The 21,275-nt window shown below is 43.5% G+C and overlaps 1 protein-coding gene across 1 annotated transcript in view; it reads left to right on the plus strand.

Annotated features, from left to right (window-relative positions):
- LOC131591649 (homer protein homolog 1-like) overlaps nucleotides 1–21,275 on the plus strand; it is a 380,529-nt gene that overhangs the window by 98,911 nt on the left and 260,343 nt on the right. The window contains exon 3 of the mRNA XM_058862585.1: nucleotides 4,935–5,066. Coding sequence (XP_058718568.1) covers nucleotides 4,935–5,066 — 132 coding nt within the window. The remainder of the gene's footprint in view (nucleotides 1–4,934; nucleotides 5,067–21,275) is intronic.

Raw genomic sequence — 21,275 nt, forward strand, 5'->3', positions numbered from 1 at the left:
CGGAGGTGGGGGGGGGGAGTCAGCATTCAGCTCCCCCGCGCCTGGGGCGCAAGGCCCCGCCGAGGAGCCTGAGCACACGGACGCCCCACCGCTGCCCGCAGAGCGGTCGCAGCAGCAGCAGCAGCAGTAGCAAGAAGAGGACAAGAAGGAAGATGAGGAAAAGAAAGGAGGAAGCGAGTCCGAGGCGCCGCCGGGGCCGTCTGAGGCGCCGCCACCCGCCGCCGCCGAGGGGCCCGGGCAGCTGCCCGGGCCGCAGCCGCCGGCCAGCCCAGCTCTGGGGCCGGGGCCGAGCCCGCGGCGGAGGCAGCAGGCCCCCCGCGTCCATCCGGGGGGCCCGGCAGCGTGGTGGGGGGGATCTGCTTTCAGCCCCCCCCGTGCTCAGTCGCAAGACCCGCGCATGCGCGAACCTCGCTGGGACATCCATCGCTGCTTCCCTCATCAGAAGTGTCCTCTCCAGCTTCCGCACCGGCCCTGGGGGACGTGAGGCCAGGTGCCAGCTCCGGGGTGCAGGTTTCTCCTCCTGCGAGCCCGGGACGGCCCCTGGCGGCAGAGCGAGACAGTGCCGGGTCTCCGCGCTGCGCCCCGGCCGGCGCCGCGTTCCCCCCCGCCTCGTGGGAGGCAGGCCGCGCTGCGCCAGCTTCACCTCGCCCCTCCTCGCGTTCTCCGGCATCGCCTGAGCCTACGGCTAGAGGCAGCCCCCAACCGTCGCCTCCCGCGGCCCAGGCGGACCGAGGTCCCGCATTGTTTACCATTAGCTCGGGTGGTGCTGCCTCGGGGGCGAAGCCAGTGGCCTTGACGGGCCAGGGGTCCCAGGCTGCTGGAGCTTCTTCAGCTGGCCTGTGGACCTTGTCCTTTTGTCAAATGACTGTGCAGCTGAATGTATCAGGCATTCCATGTGCTTCCAAATGCTTTGGTCCGGTGGGTGAAGGCATGAGTGCTCTTCTTGTGGCGTGGTTAAATACCACTGCTCAAGGCATCATTGTTCACCTAGGAGATGTTGATTCAGATTTCCTGGGGTGCATTTCTGCCATGGGTTCCACACTCACCCCTCCTGTTCCTATCCCTGCGGGACCCAGATTTGCTCACCTTGTGCCTTTTGAGTCTTGTGTTTGCAGAGCTGAGAACCAGCTGCAGGGAGATGGTGGCTTCGGGTTCCCTGGACCTCCCTGAGTTCATGGACTACTGTTCTGACAGCCAGGGATCATCCTGAACGAGTCTGCATCCTGTCCATCCTTAGTGAGATGCTGTCAGAGATTAGCCTTCATGAGCTTTTTGACACTGGCGTGGACATCATGATTGTCAAGTTTGCTGACGGAGCCCCGGAGTGACTCTTGGACCCGATGCTGACACATTCTATGCAAAGAAGACCTTGAGACTGACTCTTTGTTCAGCAGATTCTGTTTTCCTTTCTCAACAACAACAGCCATGTAAACTCTATAAGTCCCTCAATTATATTTGAGGGGAAAATCCAATGGACAAAAAAAAAAAAAAAAAAAAAAAAGGGGATAAAAAGGGGATCAAAGCATCGTAAAATGCATTGCTTATTGATCTGTAAAAAATTTATAGATCTTGCATAGTAGAATTGAGTTTCACTGAGTCAAAATTGAGTAGAGTTTCACTGAGTCTAGATATGAGTGTTCTTTTAAAGTTCACTGTTGACAAGTTAGGCTGTCAGTTTGAACAGACTAACAGTGGTTTATATAGTGTGTGTTAGTTCACTGAACTAGTTGTATTAGAGTCAACCATCAAATCCTTGCAAAGAAAACAATCCTTAAACATCAAAAACATAAACCAAAATTCTAAATCAGCATCCATTCAAAGTTCTGGCAAAAGAAACCTCTTGTGCTGTGTTTGTTCTCTTTCCTGTAAGGGCCCAGCAAGACATTACAAACACTGTGCCTTTTTATTTTTTTTTTCCTAAATGAAAAAGGTGAGTTGTGGATGCTAACTCTGAAGCAGGCAGCAAAGTGCCCGTGGAATTGCAGGCCACATAGCTTTCTCAGTCTTGCCTGAGAAAGTGGCCTGGGAAGTTTTAAGGAGGATTCAAAACAATCCTCAGAGACAGAAAACAGCCTTGCAGGTGCTGTTTGTCTGTCCCTTGTTTTCTTTGCAGGAGAAAGTCAGGGGGTAGTGTGCCCCACTGACCAATGATGGTGATGTAGTAGTTTGCTAACCAATAAGAGTTTCCTTTCTGTACTTTCCACGTATCGGTCTATCAAACAGACCTGAAGTAATAAACTATGAGAAATTCTCCTGACTGACTTCCTAGAGAGTCTGTGTCGTCTCTTCCCAGCTGTTCCTAATAGAGCCACACCAGCTCATTTCCTTCCTCCAATTCTGAGCTCACCTTCTGGTGTGCCTTAATGTGCATAATTGCTACCTACTCAGGTAGCTGGACTGCTTCCAGTAGCCACAATATTTCCTGCACATGTTTGATGTTTTTCCCTTGTGAGTTTAACAGTCCTCTTTCTTTCCAGATGTCTCCATGTGCATGTACAGCCCCAAATGTATATCTTGAGTCTGTATAGATGTTTATTTTCTTTCCCTTGGTGATCTCCTGTTACCGCTGAAGATGAATAGATCACACGGACACAGGTCGAGCTGTGGTGAAGAGAAGAGAGAGGTTTATTTTTCCCTCCAGGATTTATAGGCTTCTGACCACGGCCAGGGATTGGATGGTCAGGATAACACTTTCTCACAGCACTGGCCATGAGAGATGCCCATCACAAGACGTGTAACAGAAAGAATGTACACATATCTATGTTTATAGTTACTGTCCTGGGAAAGTCTTTAGAAAACCATGTCAGCAAGCTCAGAAGCTGAGTTTTCAGGGCGACAATCTCCAGGGCACGGGTTAGAGCGATGATCTCTGCCTTTTGTGCAGAGGTATCTGTTGGCAAGGGTCCAGATTCCATTACCTCTCTGCAGGTGGTAACTGCATACCCAGCATGTCGCTTTCCACTGATAACGTAGCTGCTCCCATCAGTGAACCAGATTTCTGCATCATCCAGCTGGGTGTCTCTCAGATCTGGGCGGCTGGAGTAGGAGGCTTTGATGGTCTCCAGGCAGTCGTGGTGCACCAGTTCCCCTTGATTCTCACTGAGTAAAGAAGCTGGGTTGATAATGTTAGCTACAATTATTTCTACCTCGTCTTGTTCTACCATGATGGTTTGGTATTTCAGGAACCTTTGTGAGGAAAGCCAGTGCCCACCCTTTACTTCTAGGACTGCAGACACTGTGTGAGACACCAATACAGTCATTTTCTGGCCCAGGGTGAATTTGCATGCTTCCTGAATATTCAGCACCACTGCAGCAACAGCTCTAAGGCATCCTGGCTATCCCTTGGCTGTTGCGTCTAGTTGTTTGGAGAAGTAAGCAACTGCTCTCTGGTACGGACCCTGGTCCTGAGCCAGTATCCCCAGGGCAATTCCCTGCTTCTCATGGGAAAACAGGAAGAATGGTTTACTTACATTCGGGAGTCCGAGAGCTGGGGCCAACATTAGAGCATTCTTCATCTGGTGAAAGGCTTGTGTGGCCTCTTTTGTCCACTGGAGTTCTCTGTTCCCGCTTGTAATGAGTGCATACAGAGGTTTCACAAGCAACCCGTAGCTGTGTATCCATAGTCTGCACCATCCTGTGCAGACCTTACCTTCTCCAGCTGTGGTGTCGATGCTGCAATACCAAGTTGGGCACCAGATGTCACTGTTGGACACGATGTATCAGTGCGGTTTCACAGCACGCACCACGACTTGCTAGGAAAAGGGGCCTTTATTCTCCAAACTTTTCAGCTTTTATAGGGTCTTATGCTACAGGGTTAACATGATTGGTCAAAGGAACACCACCTCTTGTCCCATTGGTGGGACAAGAGAAAAACATGCTATCTACAGTTATGCAGAAGTGTTTTGAGAAAGCAAGATATTTTACAAATGTTGTCCTTGAGTGTGAGATTTCCCAAGAACCTTTCCCTTGGGAACTGATCAGCCACTGACAGCCTGCAATTCCCTGAGGCTCAGAGAAAATCAGGTCCACAGCATGCCATTCTGTAGACTAAATAAATTAATTTTATTTCTTCTTGTGGCTCCATTCTGTTGTTTTGACACTTTCTGATAACTGGAGATTCAGCAGTAAATTTTTCTCTTGTTGTCCTGGTTCTTGTCACTGTTATAGTTCAGATTAAATAGTCCACAAATATATTGAATCAACATAGCTATTTCACATAATTATCTGATTTAGTTACACAAATAAAAGTATTTAGCAGTACATAATCTCTATTTTAATATTATGCGAAGGCCTAAGCTATAACATTTATCACACTACTATTTATATAAACTATATGGTGCACACAAAAGCTGACAGATTATACTATACCAAAGGGAAGTTAAAGGGATTACAAATTGTACTATATCAGAATCTTTGTGATCAATAATAACTTGCAAAAGCCAATACATAAATGCAAAAGTCAATAACTATATTGCCATTTATAACATTTTTTTACTGCATGTTTTCCAGTAAGTATTGCATATGCAACAGGGGGAATGCAACTGTGGAACTTACAATGGATCTTGAGGGGCATTGCTTTAGGAACAAAGAAATACACTTGGAGATGAAATATAACTTCACTAGTTCTTCTATTCTGATCTAATTAGCCTATGTGGATGCTTTAAAAGACTTTTTTCAGATTTCTAGTCTATTCAATGATTACTTGCAATTGCAAACAGATGTCCCTCCCCTTTTGCCCCTTTTAAAGTATGTATGCTGATATATGCTTTTTAATTTTAGCTGTGATTGAATCAGAAATTGTGCTGTAGTTGAAAGTTTGTCTCAGTGTACACAGATACTTGTCTAGAATACTGGCATTTTAAATTATTGTGAAAACTTTTTAAAAAATCAAAACCACAGAGCCCCTTTTTTATCACTATTACTTTTTTTTTCAGGCAATAATAAATAGTACTATGACCCCCAACATGGCATTCACAAAAACATCCCAGAAGTTTGGCCAGTGGGCAGACAGCAGAGCAAATACAGTCTATGGTTTGGGATTTTCATCTGAACATCACCTTTCAAAAGTAAGTATGACCAATGACAATTATTTGGCCAATCAAACAACTTAAGAATCAAATACTTTTGCTTGTTGTAACTAGACTCTGCTCACTACTGTTGTTTTTTGAAAATAGATTACAATAAATGTTCTGTATCCATTCCTATAATGTAAAAAGACAAGACAAAATTGTTATAACACTTTGTTGCCTATGAATTTTCTTTTAACTGATTGAGGAGTGTTGAAGAACCCCCGAGCTGTTCACCAGTCTTCACAGAAGTAATCGTGAACGCCAGTTTATTTCTATTTTCAGCACACTTTTATAGGGTTCTACAGGGTTTGTGGGCAGAGTGAGCTACTATTGGTTAACACACACAGTTTACATTCTTTCTCTTACACACAGGGATATTGTTTTGCTTTACTCTCTCTTCTGCATGAAGGTTTCAAGGACTTTAGCCCTTAATATCACGACTTATTTCAAAGGCTGGTTTGTGCATACAGGCCTTTACTAATATATAAAATATAGCAACAAATCCCCCTTTCTCTTTTTGCACAAACCAGGCTTTGGATAAGATAACATACAACTTAGTCTGTCATCTCAATTAACATTATAAGTAAAGTCCGTCCCCCTTCTAGCATAAGAGACTTCAACCATCTAGTGATGCCTCAGCTGGCGAACCAACTTCCGATGGGATCACTATCTTCTTTCAGGGCATGGAACCCATCCTGTAGCTGTTGTAGTTGCTCATGGATGGAAGCTGAATGATCAGTAAGATCCAAGCAGCACATGCCTTCAAACTCCACAACCATGTCCTTGTGCTAAGAGCAAAAGTCAATTGCAACTTGATTTCATAGTACTGCATGATACACACTACTCACATCGGCTGAAAGCTCACTTAACATTGTGGATGTTAAGTTCAATTCTTTTTTAGTCTAACAAGCGAGCCTTTTTAGAGTTGCTAGGCCTTGATTCATTCAGGCTTCGCTTTGACTGTTTGATGTTCTTCATTTTGCTAGCTACATTCAACAATTGATGTAAGCTTGGGTGGAACAAAGTGAGTTTCCCAAGATAACAGGGTCTTCCATGTGGATTAGCAAGAATCTAATTCCATGCTCTATCTCCACAGATTAGGAAGATGGAACTAGGTAATCGCTTTGGCAATTGTCTTGTGAGATTGCACCACGAATAAAGGCTTTACTTTCAATGGTAGTAACGAGATCAGCTATAGGGCTGACTACAGCCCAGTGCTGTATTACTTTGTTAGAATGACTTTTTGTCGGGGGTTCAAACATTATCCATCTACCCGAGGTATTGGTGGAACATAACAAATCTAATTCTTCTGAGGGTTGTAACATTAAGAACTTTGGTAATTTTTGCTTGCTAACAGGCTTCAAGTTGTCTTAATGTGAAGCCAACAGTGCGACTGCACTCTTGCAACACTGCCAATCGATTCAGCCGAGTCTCATCACTAATTAAACTTTTAAATGCCGGAGGATCCCACTCAGGGACTCCTACGAGACAGGTGCGAAAGGATCTCCAGGGGTGGCTAGGCTCAAACACATTGATCTTTGGCCAGTTTAATGTGCCAGAGTGACCCATATGTTCTGTCACTTTTGGATGTTAGTTAGCAGACAGTTGGTCATGACTATACACAACACAATTACCATAAGCATTTTACCATGTAAATGACACCATATTTGCAAACTCATAGCTAGAACTTCAATCGTTAAATAAACTTTTAAAGATGCTTACACTACCTCTTGAAGAGGGAATACTTATACTTTATACTAACATAACAATTACTACACAAGCTAAACACTTAAACTATTATCTAACTACTTTTAACACAGGTGCTTTGGTATATATGTAGTCTAAGCGTGAAAGCAATTTGCTGAAAGGGTAAACACACAACTACAATTTGCTTTATATACAATTAAATGGAGTCTCTACACTTCTTAGATCTTCTACAGAATTTCTCCAGCACGATTCAGTCCTGGAACGTTCACTGCTCTCGTGATGTCAGCTGGCAGTTGATTGGTGACTGAGGGCTTTGATGTTCAAGTTGTTCTTCAGATCCTTCTAAATCTTAAAACAAAGGATACCTGAAAAATTGGTAGAGACACAACATCAGAATAACTACATAGAATCTCTGTTGGCAACAGTCTGTATAGTGTTCAGACACAACTGTGTCTTGACAGCTCCACTTCTGATCCATGTCTGGAGTACCAAGGCTGTGTGATGACTTCTCTGTTCACTGGATCTCATGTGTTCAGAGGCACACAGTCTGGTCAGATGGACAGGTGACCTTTTTGAACTTGCCAACAAAACACAGACACTTCTCTCCTTGAAGTTAATGAATTACACTAATTAAATGCTTGTGGGGCATCCATTTCCCCCGTTTTTCTTAAAAAAAATAAAAATGAGATGTACTTCTGTTATAAACATCAACAGCAACACAAAACCATATACACAATTAATAAGAACCTATACCAGTTAAAAATCAATTAAATCTTAAACATTATTAATAACATATATAATATAAAACTGCTATTAATTACTAAAACACTGCACCAGCATCCCATAGTTAGCAAACAAACAGAAACAACAAAAAATCAGTGAAGGATTGGATAATCACCTCCGGAAAATGATTCTCTAAGCCCACTTCAAAATTGATCCAGCTGTCATATTAATAGGGTCAAATTGCTGAGTCAAAAAGTGACTCAAATACTGATTTGGGACAGAAAACATCTGGATCTGTTGGCAAACATTCTATCCAGGTAAAGTCAAGGCTTGGCCAGGGCCTTAGGCTTTAAACTGGAAAGATGCCTCTTAACTCATTTCTAAAACAAGGTTCTCAATAGTAGCAGCTATGAGATGCTTACAGCACAGCAAACTGTTAAAATGCATTTGTACAAAGCAAATGATCAGAAGCCTTAGGTACCAGACCAATTAAACCATGCAGCAGTTGGTTTAATCTGAAGCCTCTCCCATGACAGCTGATTTCAGCAATGGCACATCTTCTTAAAATTCTGGAAACACTGAAAAATAAGAAAACTATAACAAACAAAAACTGCAGAGATTGCAACAACCAGTTGAATTCCTGATGGAGTCAAGGGTGTCACAGACTGCATTCAGTTCTATCCACAAGCAGGTGTTCACCAGTGTTCCATCACAGCTGTCTCAGCTGTGGCCGTCCTCCTCACTCTAGGAAAACAACTATACTTTGCAGTTTAAACAAGTGTCTCCAAGAAAACATAAAACAATTTCAATCAAACAATATCTAAACTCAACAATAATTATATATGACAAAAGGAAATAACAAACTTAACCTTAAAAGAATATCTAAGTTAGAAAACTTAAAAGCATTCAAGCCTAAACATTATAAAACTTGACTATCCTTAATTCTATTAGCACTTAATCTATATTAAATAAAAACATAACTTAATCTTAATCTGTTACTACAAAAAAGCAACTAAAAGTTTGATATATACCTTTTAAACACAACATAACAATAACATGGATTCACGATAAAGATTATAAAGATGTAGCAAACACATCACAATTCTGTTATCTAGCTTTGAGAATAACCCACAATAACTGCAAATGTTACTAAAAATACTTATTCATAATAGAGATTTGCCTAGTATATGCTTAAATTGGTTAAGATGTTAAAGTGCAGTTTTTCTAGAGAAAAACCACCACAACAACATGGGATTTGGCAAGTTGCCATACAGCTTTTGTAGCACTTTTCAAAAACATTAAGTCCAATTCTTAATCTAAAATCTAAAATCCAAATTGGTATATATGCAGTTATATGTGTTTTATATAACAAAAGGACTCACATTAAAATTACCTTATTAAAATTGTGGAAAAAACAAGCAAATAGATAATATATACTTTAACTTAACTTTGTCTTGCACAGTAAAGTTCTCTTAACTAATTATTTTTTAAAGTACAAATCTCTTCTGTAGATAACATTAATTGGAAGGTTTTCCTAGAAGCTGTAAATCACACCATATTTTAACCTTGAGTTCTAAAACTAATTATTGCAAGGCAACTTCTGTTAATATTCACCTTAAACACTTTCTTTTTCTTTTTTTTTTTTCCTTTCTTTCTTAACTTTTAAAGAACCACAATAATTTCTGTAGTAAAATCCTAAAAACTGCAATTGCATAAACTCATAATTACTTAAAACACAAAATTAACTCTACAATGGTATATAAAAACATTTTGAAAACCCAGTAAATCATGACTCTCCAACAAACCAGGCACCATCCCGGTGCCCCCCCTGAGAGATGGAGTGGGGGGATGGACTGCCCACTCTGCTGCTGCTGCAGCTTTGCTCTTATCTTTCTTCACATTCTCTACATACTCTTGCAGTCAGGAAAAACAGAGAGAAAGAAAAAAAAAACCTCACAAAGTTAACTTTAACAAATGCAGTTTTTTCTCTCAAGCTCTCTTGTTGTTTGCTGATAGAGGAAGAAGGGCACGATTTTGCAAAAGCAGGCGATTTTACACGAAAAGTCTCTCACGGCCAGGTGCTAACAACGGCGATCATTGCAGTTTATCGGCTTCTAATTACAAGGATGGATTTTGAACTAGATACCATATAGTTTGAGATTTTTTGACTAGTTTGTCTCTCTTTGAAGCTGTCTGAGCCACCTGTTTCTGCTCAGTTGTTTCTGTAATTGTTCAGAGTGGCCTTGGAACTTTTCTTGCACTGCTTCTACCCCCAGGGCGCCTTTGTTCTCTGCGCCCACCTGGCTCCCTCATGTCCCCCTGGTTCGGGTGGAAACCAGTCCAAATCCGGCTTCTTTTCTTCCAGGGTGGTAAAGATGGAACTTAAATAAGGTTGTAGTGCTAAAAGTGACTCCAAAAATGAAGCAAATATTTCTGGATGTATCACATCCTGCCATAACTGAACAGATTCTGTTTGTTGTTTCTGCCGCTGTGACGCAGGTAGAATTTCGGGGCTCACAGCTTCAGCATATTAATTACAATTTGCAAAGTTCAACCGAGAGACCCAGTGTCCTTGCTCTTTTCCGTAATTGCCGTTTCCCATATCAGAGCCGATATATCAGTCCGTTCTTGCACCGCAAAAAGCAGTGAGCACTGCAAATGCTCATGACAATTAGCCCATATAATGAGCATATCCAGGTCCCTTTCCTGGGCTGCTTCGCCTCGTTCAATGAGGATGCTGAGAAGCAGTTTTTTCGCCACCGCAAACTCTGTCTCCATGCTGACGGCAACCCACAAGACGGAAGGTTGAGAGCCTTCTACCACGCCCTTGCCTACCTGGGCCCCCCCCAGCAGCCCTACTTCCACGTCCTACCGCTCCGCGTCTCACTGCGCTCAGGCTGCCTATCTGGTGCCGATCTGAGCCCACGACATATAACGCCCAGATCCACTCCGCTGACTCCAAAGCCCCTCTGCCCCTATTGAAAGACCCCTGAGCTGTTCACCAGTCTTCACAGAAGTAATTGTGAATGCCGTTTATTTCTATCTTTAGCACACCTTTTATAGGGTTCTACAGGGTTTGCAGGCAGAGCAAGCTACTATTGGCTAACACACACAGTTTACATTTTTTCTCTTACACACAGGGATATTGCTTTGCTTTACTCTCTCTTCTGCATGAAGATTTCAAGGACTTTAGCCCTTAATATCATGACTTATTTCAAAGGCTGGTTTGTGCATACAGGCCTTTACTAATATATAAAATATAGCAACAGTGATGGATGGCAGAAATGGCGTTTATTGCTGGAGAATTTGACACTTTATAACCTAGGTTCACAGTGTTACTCCCATCTGCTTTCATCACAGCTAGGTGCTATTGGCTAATTAACGGGGTCATTACCATACACTGTAGAGGAGGGGGGTGACTATCTTTCCGTTACATCCCGATATCTTCCGAGCCTCCAGGCCCTAGCGTCTACATTTCTCCCCTCTTTATGCCTAACTAAATTTGCTAGAATATAAGGTGTATTAGTCTTGAATGTGCTAATGTTATTTTATGTATATCTATCACTAAACATTTTATCTAACTTATCTATATTATAAAAAGTTTTGGGTTTTTTTTAGATATTATAAACTTGAGTAAAATATAAGGTACACTATACTTAACTAGAAGGTTAAAAACTTATAAAATAGTCACAGCAGTTTTTCATTAGTAAACATAAGGCACATGCGGTGACCAAGTGTATTCTTAGAGCATCTGCTGTCTTTCTACAAACAGGATGTTGATTCTTTCTCGTTGTCTCTTAACAAAAGATACAAGCCTATTTAAAACACATGGTTTTTCAATTATCTGCAAGTCTTCATCAATTGTCATTTGTAGCTGAGACAGTCTCTGTTGTTGGGTCACGATGGCAGAGACACTTGTGGCAGCACCAGTTGCTCCCAGGTTAAGCAGCATCGCTATGGTTACACCTGTCACCAGTTCTCTTTTCTGAAGTCAGGTGAGTCTCTTCGCTTGCAGGCTCAACTCTTCATCCAGGTGGTAGAGGACCCTGGGAACAATCATGACTTGCACACAAAAATCGTTAGAAACACTGAAGTTATAAACTGATAGGCATAGGGTAATCATTGTCCCGTCTGTGCTTATCAGCTGTTGCAGGCTGGAGCCTTGCAGTTTAGGGTTTATTGGTGAGTGAACTCTAAGTCTCCCCTCTGTCACCTGGACTGGGAACGCTAGCGCAGCTGAAGGGACCCAGGTGGCACATGCAGCTTTTATCTGTCCCCAGTCTGTGAGAGGGGTATCCTCTCTCAGTTCTTTTTTAATGTGGAGGGGGGTATTCTTGTTTATCTTTGTTGTTTCCTCCTCTAAGGACTCAGTCTCCGACTGTTCGTCTTCGCTAGGATCTCGGTCGGAGTCGGAACTTGACTGGCTAGCCATTTCTGGTTTCCCGTGCCTTTTTGTTGGGCTCTGGCCCCACCTACATCCCCTGTGGGCGGGCCGTTCCCTCCCTCCTGGTTCTCCCTGCCTTTCACTCCGCCCTTCACTCTACCTTTCACTCCGCCTTTCACTCTGCCCTTCACTCTGCCCTTCACTCCGCTCTTCACTCCTTTCTCTGTTCCACCCTCCTTTCTTTTCCCCCTCTCTTACATTCCTTTCCCTCTCTCCCTGAACACCTCCCCCGCATCTTATCTCTTTCGCTTCAGTTTCTCTTTCTTCCTCACATACCTTATCTTTCCCATCCCCCCGACTATGTTCATCCATCAGTGCCAGTGCTTGTTCTTTGTTCTCACAGAGGACATTCCTTTTCCCCTCTATGTCTTTTTGCTCAGCGTCATCTTGGGGTACATAGGGCAGTGGTTCCCCCCAGGCTTTTCCCACAGCACCCGTAGATTCTTCTGTTAACTTTCTCCAAAAAACTTCTGCTCTCTGTTGTCTCTGAGAGCAGATCAGGATTCGGGGATTGAGGGGACATATTGCCCTCTTGGGCCCCTTTTGGCTCAGCCGAGCCGCTCTTGTCTGGGGGCTGTAATGTCTGGGTGGCCGCTCTGACCCCAAATTTCGGGGTGGCCAGCAGATAGTTTTTTGCCGCCCTCCAGGTCTCTTCGGCAAGGGTACATCTGTCCCACACCTTAGGGTGGAAAATCTTTACTAGCTGATTTATGACCCCAATATACAAAAGCCTTGCAATAGCAAGAATAAAAGAATTAGGTTTACAATCTAATTGAAATACAACCTTTATCAGCACTTCCATCTTCCTTCTGGGCCCAGGAACATCTCTCACACCAGGACTGGTCCAGCTGTTCTGACCGCTGCTCCCGTTTTCCAGGCAATCCTCGCTCTCTGGATTTGAATCCCACTTTTCGAATTTGACTCCCGGGTTTCGGCACCAAATCGTTGCCTAGCAAGGCAGACACCCTGGTTCAGGAGCAGCATGGTGGCCACGCTCAGGCCACTCGGTCCAAACCCGCACACAAGCATCAATGTGATGGATGGCAGATATGGCGTTTATTGCTGGAGAATTTGACACTTTATAACCTAGGTTCACAGTGTTACTCCCATCTGCTTTCATCACAGCTAGGTGCTATTGGCTAATTAACGGGGTCATTACCATACACTGTAGAGGAGAGGGGTGACTATCTTTCCGTTACATCCCGATATCTTCCAAGCTGCCAGGCTCTAGCTTCTACAGCCAACAAAGCTGCAGAAAAACAGGTTTGATTGTTTCAAATGTCTAGGTTGCTGGTGACTGTAATGGTGATTATTTTATGGCCTTTAGTGCCATCAGTTGGGATCAATATTACTTTGGGATGTGAAATGCAAAAGGATCAGCTGATAACTTCATTTTAGAATGAAGAGGGATGTGGGGGTGCAGCCAGAAACACAAGTTATAAAAGTCTTTAATACTATCCAGGCAGAAAATGTGATGATTGGATTAATTAAAGATTTTTCCAACATGCAAAACACCAGCAAAATAACTGCCTGTCTGCCAATACCAAAGGCAGCAGGAGACCCAAAAAGTTGCGAAATTATAACATCGAAATTACCTAAAATACAAAAGAACAAAACAATTGCATATAAACAGGTACCAGAAACAAGATACGTAACTAGAGAAGCTTGGAAAATAGTGGGAAAATGGATGAAACCTTTAAAGAAACAAGATTGTGTTACAGACCATGGCAAAGTGGGGCAAATCATAGATTGCGAACTTTCCATGACTTTAACTGAAGATGTGGCGAGGTGAGAATGTATGTTGCCAAAATATGAAAAGATTATGGAAAATGTTTCAGATACTGTTCTTGTATAGAAGTGTGAAGGACAGGAAGGAAAAGATCGGGCTGAAGCTTGGGACAGTGCATGGTTACTGAGTGTGCTTCAGAAATTCCAATATATGGCAGATACCCCTTGGTGCATTAAGTGGGAAGGCTCTGAAAATGAAACAGATCCAGGGGTATGGAACACTGCAACCAGTAGTAGAATGGAGGCAGACAAAGTGAATTGGTGGGTATGTAACAAAACTTATAACTGTACTTCTGATGATGAGGAAATAAAACAAATGCCACCGCTAGTGGTAGCTTTGCGAATTGGATGTGCCTGCAGAGGAATCAAACATAAACAAGGTGAAATAAATTGCAAGATAGGACAAGTGATCCAAAAGATAGTATGTAGCAGAAGTACAATTCAGAGTCCAGGCCAATTTGTATGGGCAGCAAGCGATGGCACCTGGACTACATATTTGCTTTTAAGTGGAAAAGTAAAAGAGATTACTTTAGGCCTCCCCACCTTATGCCCAATTTGGAAAAAGTCCCCATTTAAAGGAGAACATGAACTTCTGCAAATAAGGACGAGACGAGAAGTTCAGGAAAACAAAGCTGAAGATGATAAAAATGGCAGGAACCCTCCAGTAGTGTAAAATTTGAGTGGGCTCCGGAATCTTTGTTTAGTCCAATATCAAATTATAATAATAGAAAGATGTACAAAGTTACAGGTCAGGTAGAAAGAATGGCAAGAGTTACCAAAGAGGGACTTAGAGAGCTAAATGTGCAATTACAAGCCACGACTAAAATGACCCTGCAATACAGATTAGCTTTAGATATGTTATTATTAAAAGAACATGGAGTATGCAGGTACCTAAAAGGACAAATTGATCACTGCTTCATCCACATCCCAAATGTAACTGCAGATGTAGAGCACGACATTAATCAATTAAAACAAATAGAACAAGAAGCACAGAAAGAAAGGGAAGATCTGACTACAAGTTGCTTAGATAAGATTTTTGAAGGGTTAGGATGGAATGTGAGCTCATGGATCCAATATATTATTGAGAGTTTGACAATCCTACTAATTGTGTTCTTAGCAATCTGGTTAATCTATGCAGTTCTGAAAGGAGAGATAAAGAAAAGAGTATCCTGGAACCAGATGATAATAAAGGCACTGACATGAGACAGAGATCCACATCCGCATTTGTCATCTCCAAGTCCTCCAGAGTGTAACAATGCTTACGACAACTGTGGATTCGAAGACGAACATCAAGTATAAACTCAGAAGAAAAGGACTGTATATAGCGCAAGCATTACACTTATTATAGTAAAGTGAAATACTTTCAAAAGGGGGAAATATGTTACTATGGGGTTAAATTAGTTTCTGAAAATGTTTCTTAAAATCTTGTAGAGTTAGGCCTCAAGAATGCTTGGTATTAGGGATGGTCTAGCAAGCTGAAATTTTTACAGTAAAGGGAGTTGGTACTTGGGGTCTCCAAGATACCCACCGAGAGATAAGATTCGTACATGTTCATACAAGGATGAGCTAACTCTCATGGAGCAATATTGATAAAGTTAATGAAGATTTATTAATGAAGCAATATTGATAAGGTTGTTATAGTGATTATTGCTACAGCTGAAATTGTAGAAATATGTGCACTTTGGACAAAGACAATGGAGCTAGATTTGGGTTGCTGATACCCCTAGTTCCCGCACGCTTCAATAAAGCACCTGCATATAATCAGTCCATGATTATGTGTCTTCCTGAACGCTAACATAGCTACCAACAGATGAGACGGGGTCGCTGGGGTCTTTTTCTGTGGGAGATCTCACAGAAATTAACTTAGTCTTATGTAATTCTTCCCCAAAGTTACCTTGTTTCCAATGTGCTAATAAGCACCCCAAAGGAGAAGTACCCGGTATGGGAGCATGGCAGCCCAAAACCCTTCTCCATGTTACAACTACAATACACCAAATGCCAAATATGCAACGCTTTCACAGTCGTCTTATGGACAGCGCCTAGGCAATACCAAGAGGGATTCCTTTAGCCCAACCACGTGCAGCTTTTGCTGCGTCTAACTGGCAGGCACCCAAAACAAGTAAAGCACCTTACCTTTCTCTCCCGGGGACGTTGTGAACAGCGGAGATGGTCGCAGCCAGATGGGCTCCCCGAGAATCCCTCGGTGCCGGCTGGAGCGTGATCGCGTCACGAATTCGTTCAGCAGCATTCACAAGGTCCCATCTAGGTCACCAAAATGTTAGCGTTCAGGAACACACATAATCACGGAATGATTATATGAAGGTGCTTTATTGAAGAGCTCTGGGTGTCAGGGGTACACATACCCAAATCTGACCCGATTTGGTTTTGAGTTGAACATGTTTTATACTCTATCGTTATACAACTTACATATTAATTATTAAACTTACACTGTTCTATTGTATGCATTGTTTTTACCCAAGCATGGATTTCTCGTGATCCCCCCTAGCCCCCTAACATTGTTCCTCATGATCTTTAAACAATAATTATATCTAATCACATCTAACAAATGTATCATTTATCATATACTGACTACACAGGTGCAGTTTGACCAGATCTTTAGCAAGCACAAGGCCTAACATTTCCCAGGGCTTTCCAAGCCTGACTTTCTTTCTAACTCCCCAAATTTTCTACGATTTTAGGACCTTTTACTATCACTAGTATCAACTAATGCTTCATATTTTTGTGGCTCAGATGTGCCAGGTGTCCTGGTTTAGGGCAAATTTGGCAGAAGACCTCCAGTGGGGCTCCCCCCAGGAAGCAAACCCACGTGGCCTTTTTCTCCCACCCCCCAACCGGTTCGGGAAGAGATTTTCTCTGAGAGAAGTGGAAAAAACCTGTTTATTTCACAGGTACAGCACTACCCAGCACAAAAATGAATGATATCAAATTACAAAACCTCTCGCCGTTCAGAAAGGATGACAAACTTCAGAGGGTCTCTTTCCTGTGGGTGTTCTCTCTGTTATCAGTCCCTCTGGCACTGGAAGATGCCGCTGCCCAGGCTGGGCTCCTGGTAGTCCACGGGTGCAAGCTCCCGGTGCTCCCCCAAGTCCCCAGTCCAGAGCAGGTTCGATTCGTTTCAGAAAAAGGGAAAGAAAACAGTCCAGGAAGACCTCTCTGCTTCGGCTAGATGGAAAGCCAAGGCGATCTGAGTCTTGTTGTCTGTCTGTGCTGTAGTCAAAACTCCCGATGCGGGGGGGAGCAAGTACAGCCTCTGATAACAGACTCGGTGCTTCTTTTTCCACTCACTTTTACTTAGATGAAATTTTAAGAATACAAAACCTGTGTCTGGGTTAGGTGGACGAATGGGGATACAATGTAACATCATAATCAACCCAGGACATTCCACCCCTTATCCCCATATCGTCAACTTACTGCCATAACTAACATTCTAACTCTGCACACCTTTACATACATAAAAACTTCCCCTCTGTTCCACCCAAAAAATACAAGCAATATATCCATCATGCCCCTGTCACGCCCCACACCAAGCTACTGAATCCAGACCCCCACGCTGGAGAGCTGCAGGATTCCCCACTCTCTCATTTTACTCACTCAAAACACCATCTTTCACTTGCTCATACCTTCAACACTTACACATTTCCTTCTATTTCATGTAATGTACAGACAATGGCAGTAACCTTTTACCTAATGATCAGGTCTCCCTGAGGCACACATCGTGTTGTTCCATCTCTCTGCATTATCCACCATGTACAACCTGGTCCTTGAGCAAAGACAACCCCACAAATGGGTTTGTCTGTGCTCGAGGTAGAATTGACCCAAACTGTCTTCCCTAACAGACCTCTGACATGTACCACTGGGACTTTGTCTCTGTCTACTACATGTAAAGACTCAGACTGGGCAGGACTTGCTCGGTTGGTGTAACCTCTGGTGTTGACTAACCAGGTGGCCTTTGCTAGATGTTGCTCCCAGTTTTTAAAAGATCCTCCACCCAGTGCCTTTAAGGTGGTTTTTAGCAGTCCATTGTACCTCTCCACTTTCCCAGCAGCAGGTGCATGGTAGGGGATATGGTACACCCACTCAATGCCATGTTCCCTAGCCCAGCTGTTTATAAGGCTGTTCTTGAAATGAGTCCCATTGTCTGACTCAATCCTCTCAGGGGTGCCATGCCTCCAAAGGACCTGCTTTTCAAGTCCCAGGATGGTGTTCCGGGCTGTAGCATGAGGCACAGGGTAGGTTTCCAACCATCCAGTGGTGGCTTCTACTATTGTGAGCACATAGTGCTTTCCTTGGCGGGTTTGGGGCAGTGTGATGTAGTCAATCTGCCAGGCTTCCCCATACTTGTATCTGGACTACCGCCCACCGTACCAGAGGGGCTTCAACCTCTTGGCCTGTTTGATCACAGCACGTCTCACAGTCATGAATAACCTGAGAAATGCTGTCCATAGTTAAATCCACCCCTCGGTCTCGTGCTCACTTATAGGTGGCATCTCTACCCTGATGACCTGAGGCATCATGAGCCCATCGGGCTAGGAACAATTCTCCTTTATGTTCCCAATCCAAATTTATTTTTGACACTTGTATTTTTGCAGCCTGATCTACCTGCTTATTATTTTGGTGTTCCTCATTAGCTCTACTCTTGGGGACATGGGCATCTACGTGGCGGACTTTCACTGGTAGTCTCCCTACCCTGGTAGCAATATCTTTCCACTCTTTAGCAGCCCAAATTGCTTTTCCTTTACACTGCCAATTAGCTTCTTTCCACCTCTCCAACCATCCCCACAGAGCATTGGCCACCATCCATGAATCCGTGTAGAGGTAGAGCTTTGGCCACCTCTCTCTTTCAGCAATGTCCAGGGCCAGTTGAACAGCTTTGAGTTCAGCAAGTTGGCTTGATCCACCTTCTCCTTCAGTGGCCTCTGTGACCTGTCGTGTGGGGCTCCATACGGCTGCTTTCCACTTCCAGTTCATCCCTACGATGCGACAGGAACCATCAGTGAAAAGAGTGTAGCGTGTTTCTTCTGCTGGCAGCTGGTTATATGGTGGAGCTTCTTCAGCCCTTGTCACTTCCTCTTGTTCTTCATCTGTGAGACCAAACTTTTCACCTTCAGGCCAGTTTGTAATTATTTCCAAAATCCCAGGGCGATTCAGTTTACCAATACGGGCGCGCTGTGTGATAAGAGCAATCCACTTGCTCCATGTGGCACTGGTTGCATGATGGGTGGAAGGAACCTTTCCCTTGAACATCCATCTTAGCACCGGTAGTCGGGGTGCCAGGAGGAGTTGTGCTTCAGTGCCAATCACCTCTGAGGCAGCTTGGACTCCTTCATAGGCTGCTAAAATTTCCTTTTTTGTTGGGGTGTAATGGGCTTCAGACCCTCTGTAGCTTCGACTCCAAAATCCTAATGGTCGGCCTCAAGTCTCCCCAGGCACTTTCTGCCAAAGGCTCCAGGACAGACCCTGGCTCTCGGCTGCTGTTGTGGTTTTGAACTAGTAATTAACAAAAAGGGGGAAAAAAGAATTATTTATTTCTTGCTGTGAGATATGGATTAAAATAAGAGCAAACCAGGCATAAAACTTAAAAGGAATAAAGAAGAGTTTATTGACAAACTACAAGAATAAGAACACCAGAATAAACTTTTAGAAAAACCTTTTCATTTCTCACTGCTCACTATTCTTTTGTTCACATGACAACAGAGACAAAAACTGTATAATTTTGATGGTTTAAACAGTTCTAATTCTTTCTATAGTCTTTTCCTCAGTTTTTGTAGAGAAACAGAAGTTTTCTTCTGCTAATTTATGGAGTTTCTCACAAGAAAACTATTTTGTTATAGTTTTCTGTCTCCTTGATATCAGCTGCTCAGAGCTGCTGCTATCAAAGCTCACTCCTCCCATTCCACATCACTCTGAAATGTGTTATGGGTCATAAGTTTGGGGATAGCATTTTTAAGGATAAGTTAGTCAAAGGCAAACAGTATTTTTTATCTGTTTCTATGCGCTTCACTAGAAAACAGTTTTCTCATTGCCTCTCAAGGCTCCAAATCTCTCAGCACTTCACTATACCACAATTACTCTGCTTTTTACTCAAATTCACACTTTGAACACTCTATTCCTCCCCATACTCTATTATGAATTAAAGGAGTTCTTTTCAGGACTTCATTGTCCATCTCCATAGTTTTAACAGAAAGATATTTCAGCTTAATTAAAGCATCTTCTTAATTCTCTACTTTTCTTGAAGTCTCTTTTCTTTCTTGCCACTAGTAGTTTATAAAGTCTCTTTTCATGTTGATCACTCTCCTTTTCTCTCTCTGGATAAAAAGATTAATCCGCAAGTCTCATCTGGATAAGAAAGAGTTAAAATCTTGCTCAAGCTTTTGCAGATGGTTCGGTGATCTCTGTTGAACAGGAGCTAGAGCTGTTTGCGATGAAAAGTTCCTCATAGCTGCTTTAAAGCGTGGTCTCCGTCTCTGCTTGCAGCAAGCTCAGAGCTCCTCTCTTTCTTCACTCGGCAGTTTTCTAGTGAATGTAGTTACAGCAAAACCTTGCAGCCGAGCCAGAGATCGGGCCGGGCCTGGCCCAGCCCGACCTAGCTCGGGGCAAGCCTCATCTCCCGGCCGGGAGACGAGAGACGCGGCGGGCCCGGCCCGGCCCCTGCCCGGCCGCCAGCCGGAGCTCCGCCACTCTTCACAGTCAGGAAACAAAGAACACCACAGACTTCTGGTTGTACACTTTAAGGTGGGGTTCACAAGTTGATTTTACTTTTCAATGGCTAAAACTGCTGTCAATTCTCAGCAATGACCGATAATTGGTCAGGAGAAAAGACTCCCAGGAGTCCCCAGCAACTTTAACTTCCTTAAAGGTAAACTAACCCCATGACAGCTGCAGAGTAGAGCACGTCCTTCACATCTGGTCCTGTTCTGACTGGGCCAAGGGCTACTGCATGAGTCATCTCCTGTTTGATCTGAGCAAAGGCTTGTTGCTGCTCAGGGCCCCAATGGAAATTATTCTTCTTTCGAGTGACCAGGTAAAGAGGGCTCACAATCTGACTGTATTCAGGAATATGCATTCTCCAAAACCCTATGGCACCTAAGAAAGCTTGTGTTTCCTTCTTATTAGTTGGTGGAGACATTGCCGTGATCTTGTTGATGACATCAGTAGGGATCTGACGCCGTCCATCTTGCCACTTTACTCCCAGGAACTGAATCTCACGAGCTGGTCCCTTAACTTTGCTCTTCTTGATGGCAAAACCAGCTTCCAGGAGGATTTGGATGATTTTCTCTCCTTTCTCAAACACTTCTGCTGCTGTATTCCCCCACACAATGATGTCATCTATGTACTGTAGATGTTCTGGAGCCTCACCCTTTTCCAGGGCAGCCTGGATCAGTCCATGGCAGATGGTGGGGCTGTGCTTCCACCCCTGGGGCAGTCGGTTCCAGGTGTACTGCACTCCCCTCCAGGTGAAGGCAAACTGAGGCCTGCATTCTGCTGCCAGGGGAATGGAGAAAAATGCATTGGCAATGTCAATA

This window comes from Poecile atricapillus, chromosome W, assembly GCF_030490865.1.
Source record: "Poecile atricapillus isolate bPoeAtr1 chromosome W, bPoeAtr1.hap1, whole genome shotgun sequence".
NCBI lineage: Eukaryota > Metazoa > Chordata > Aves > Passeriformes > Paridae > Poecile > Poecile atricapillus.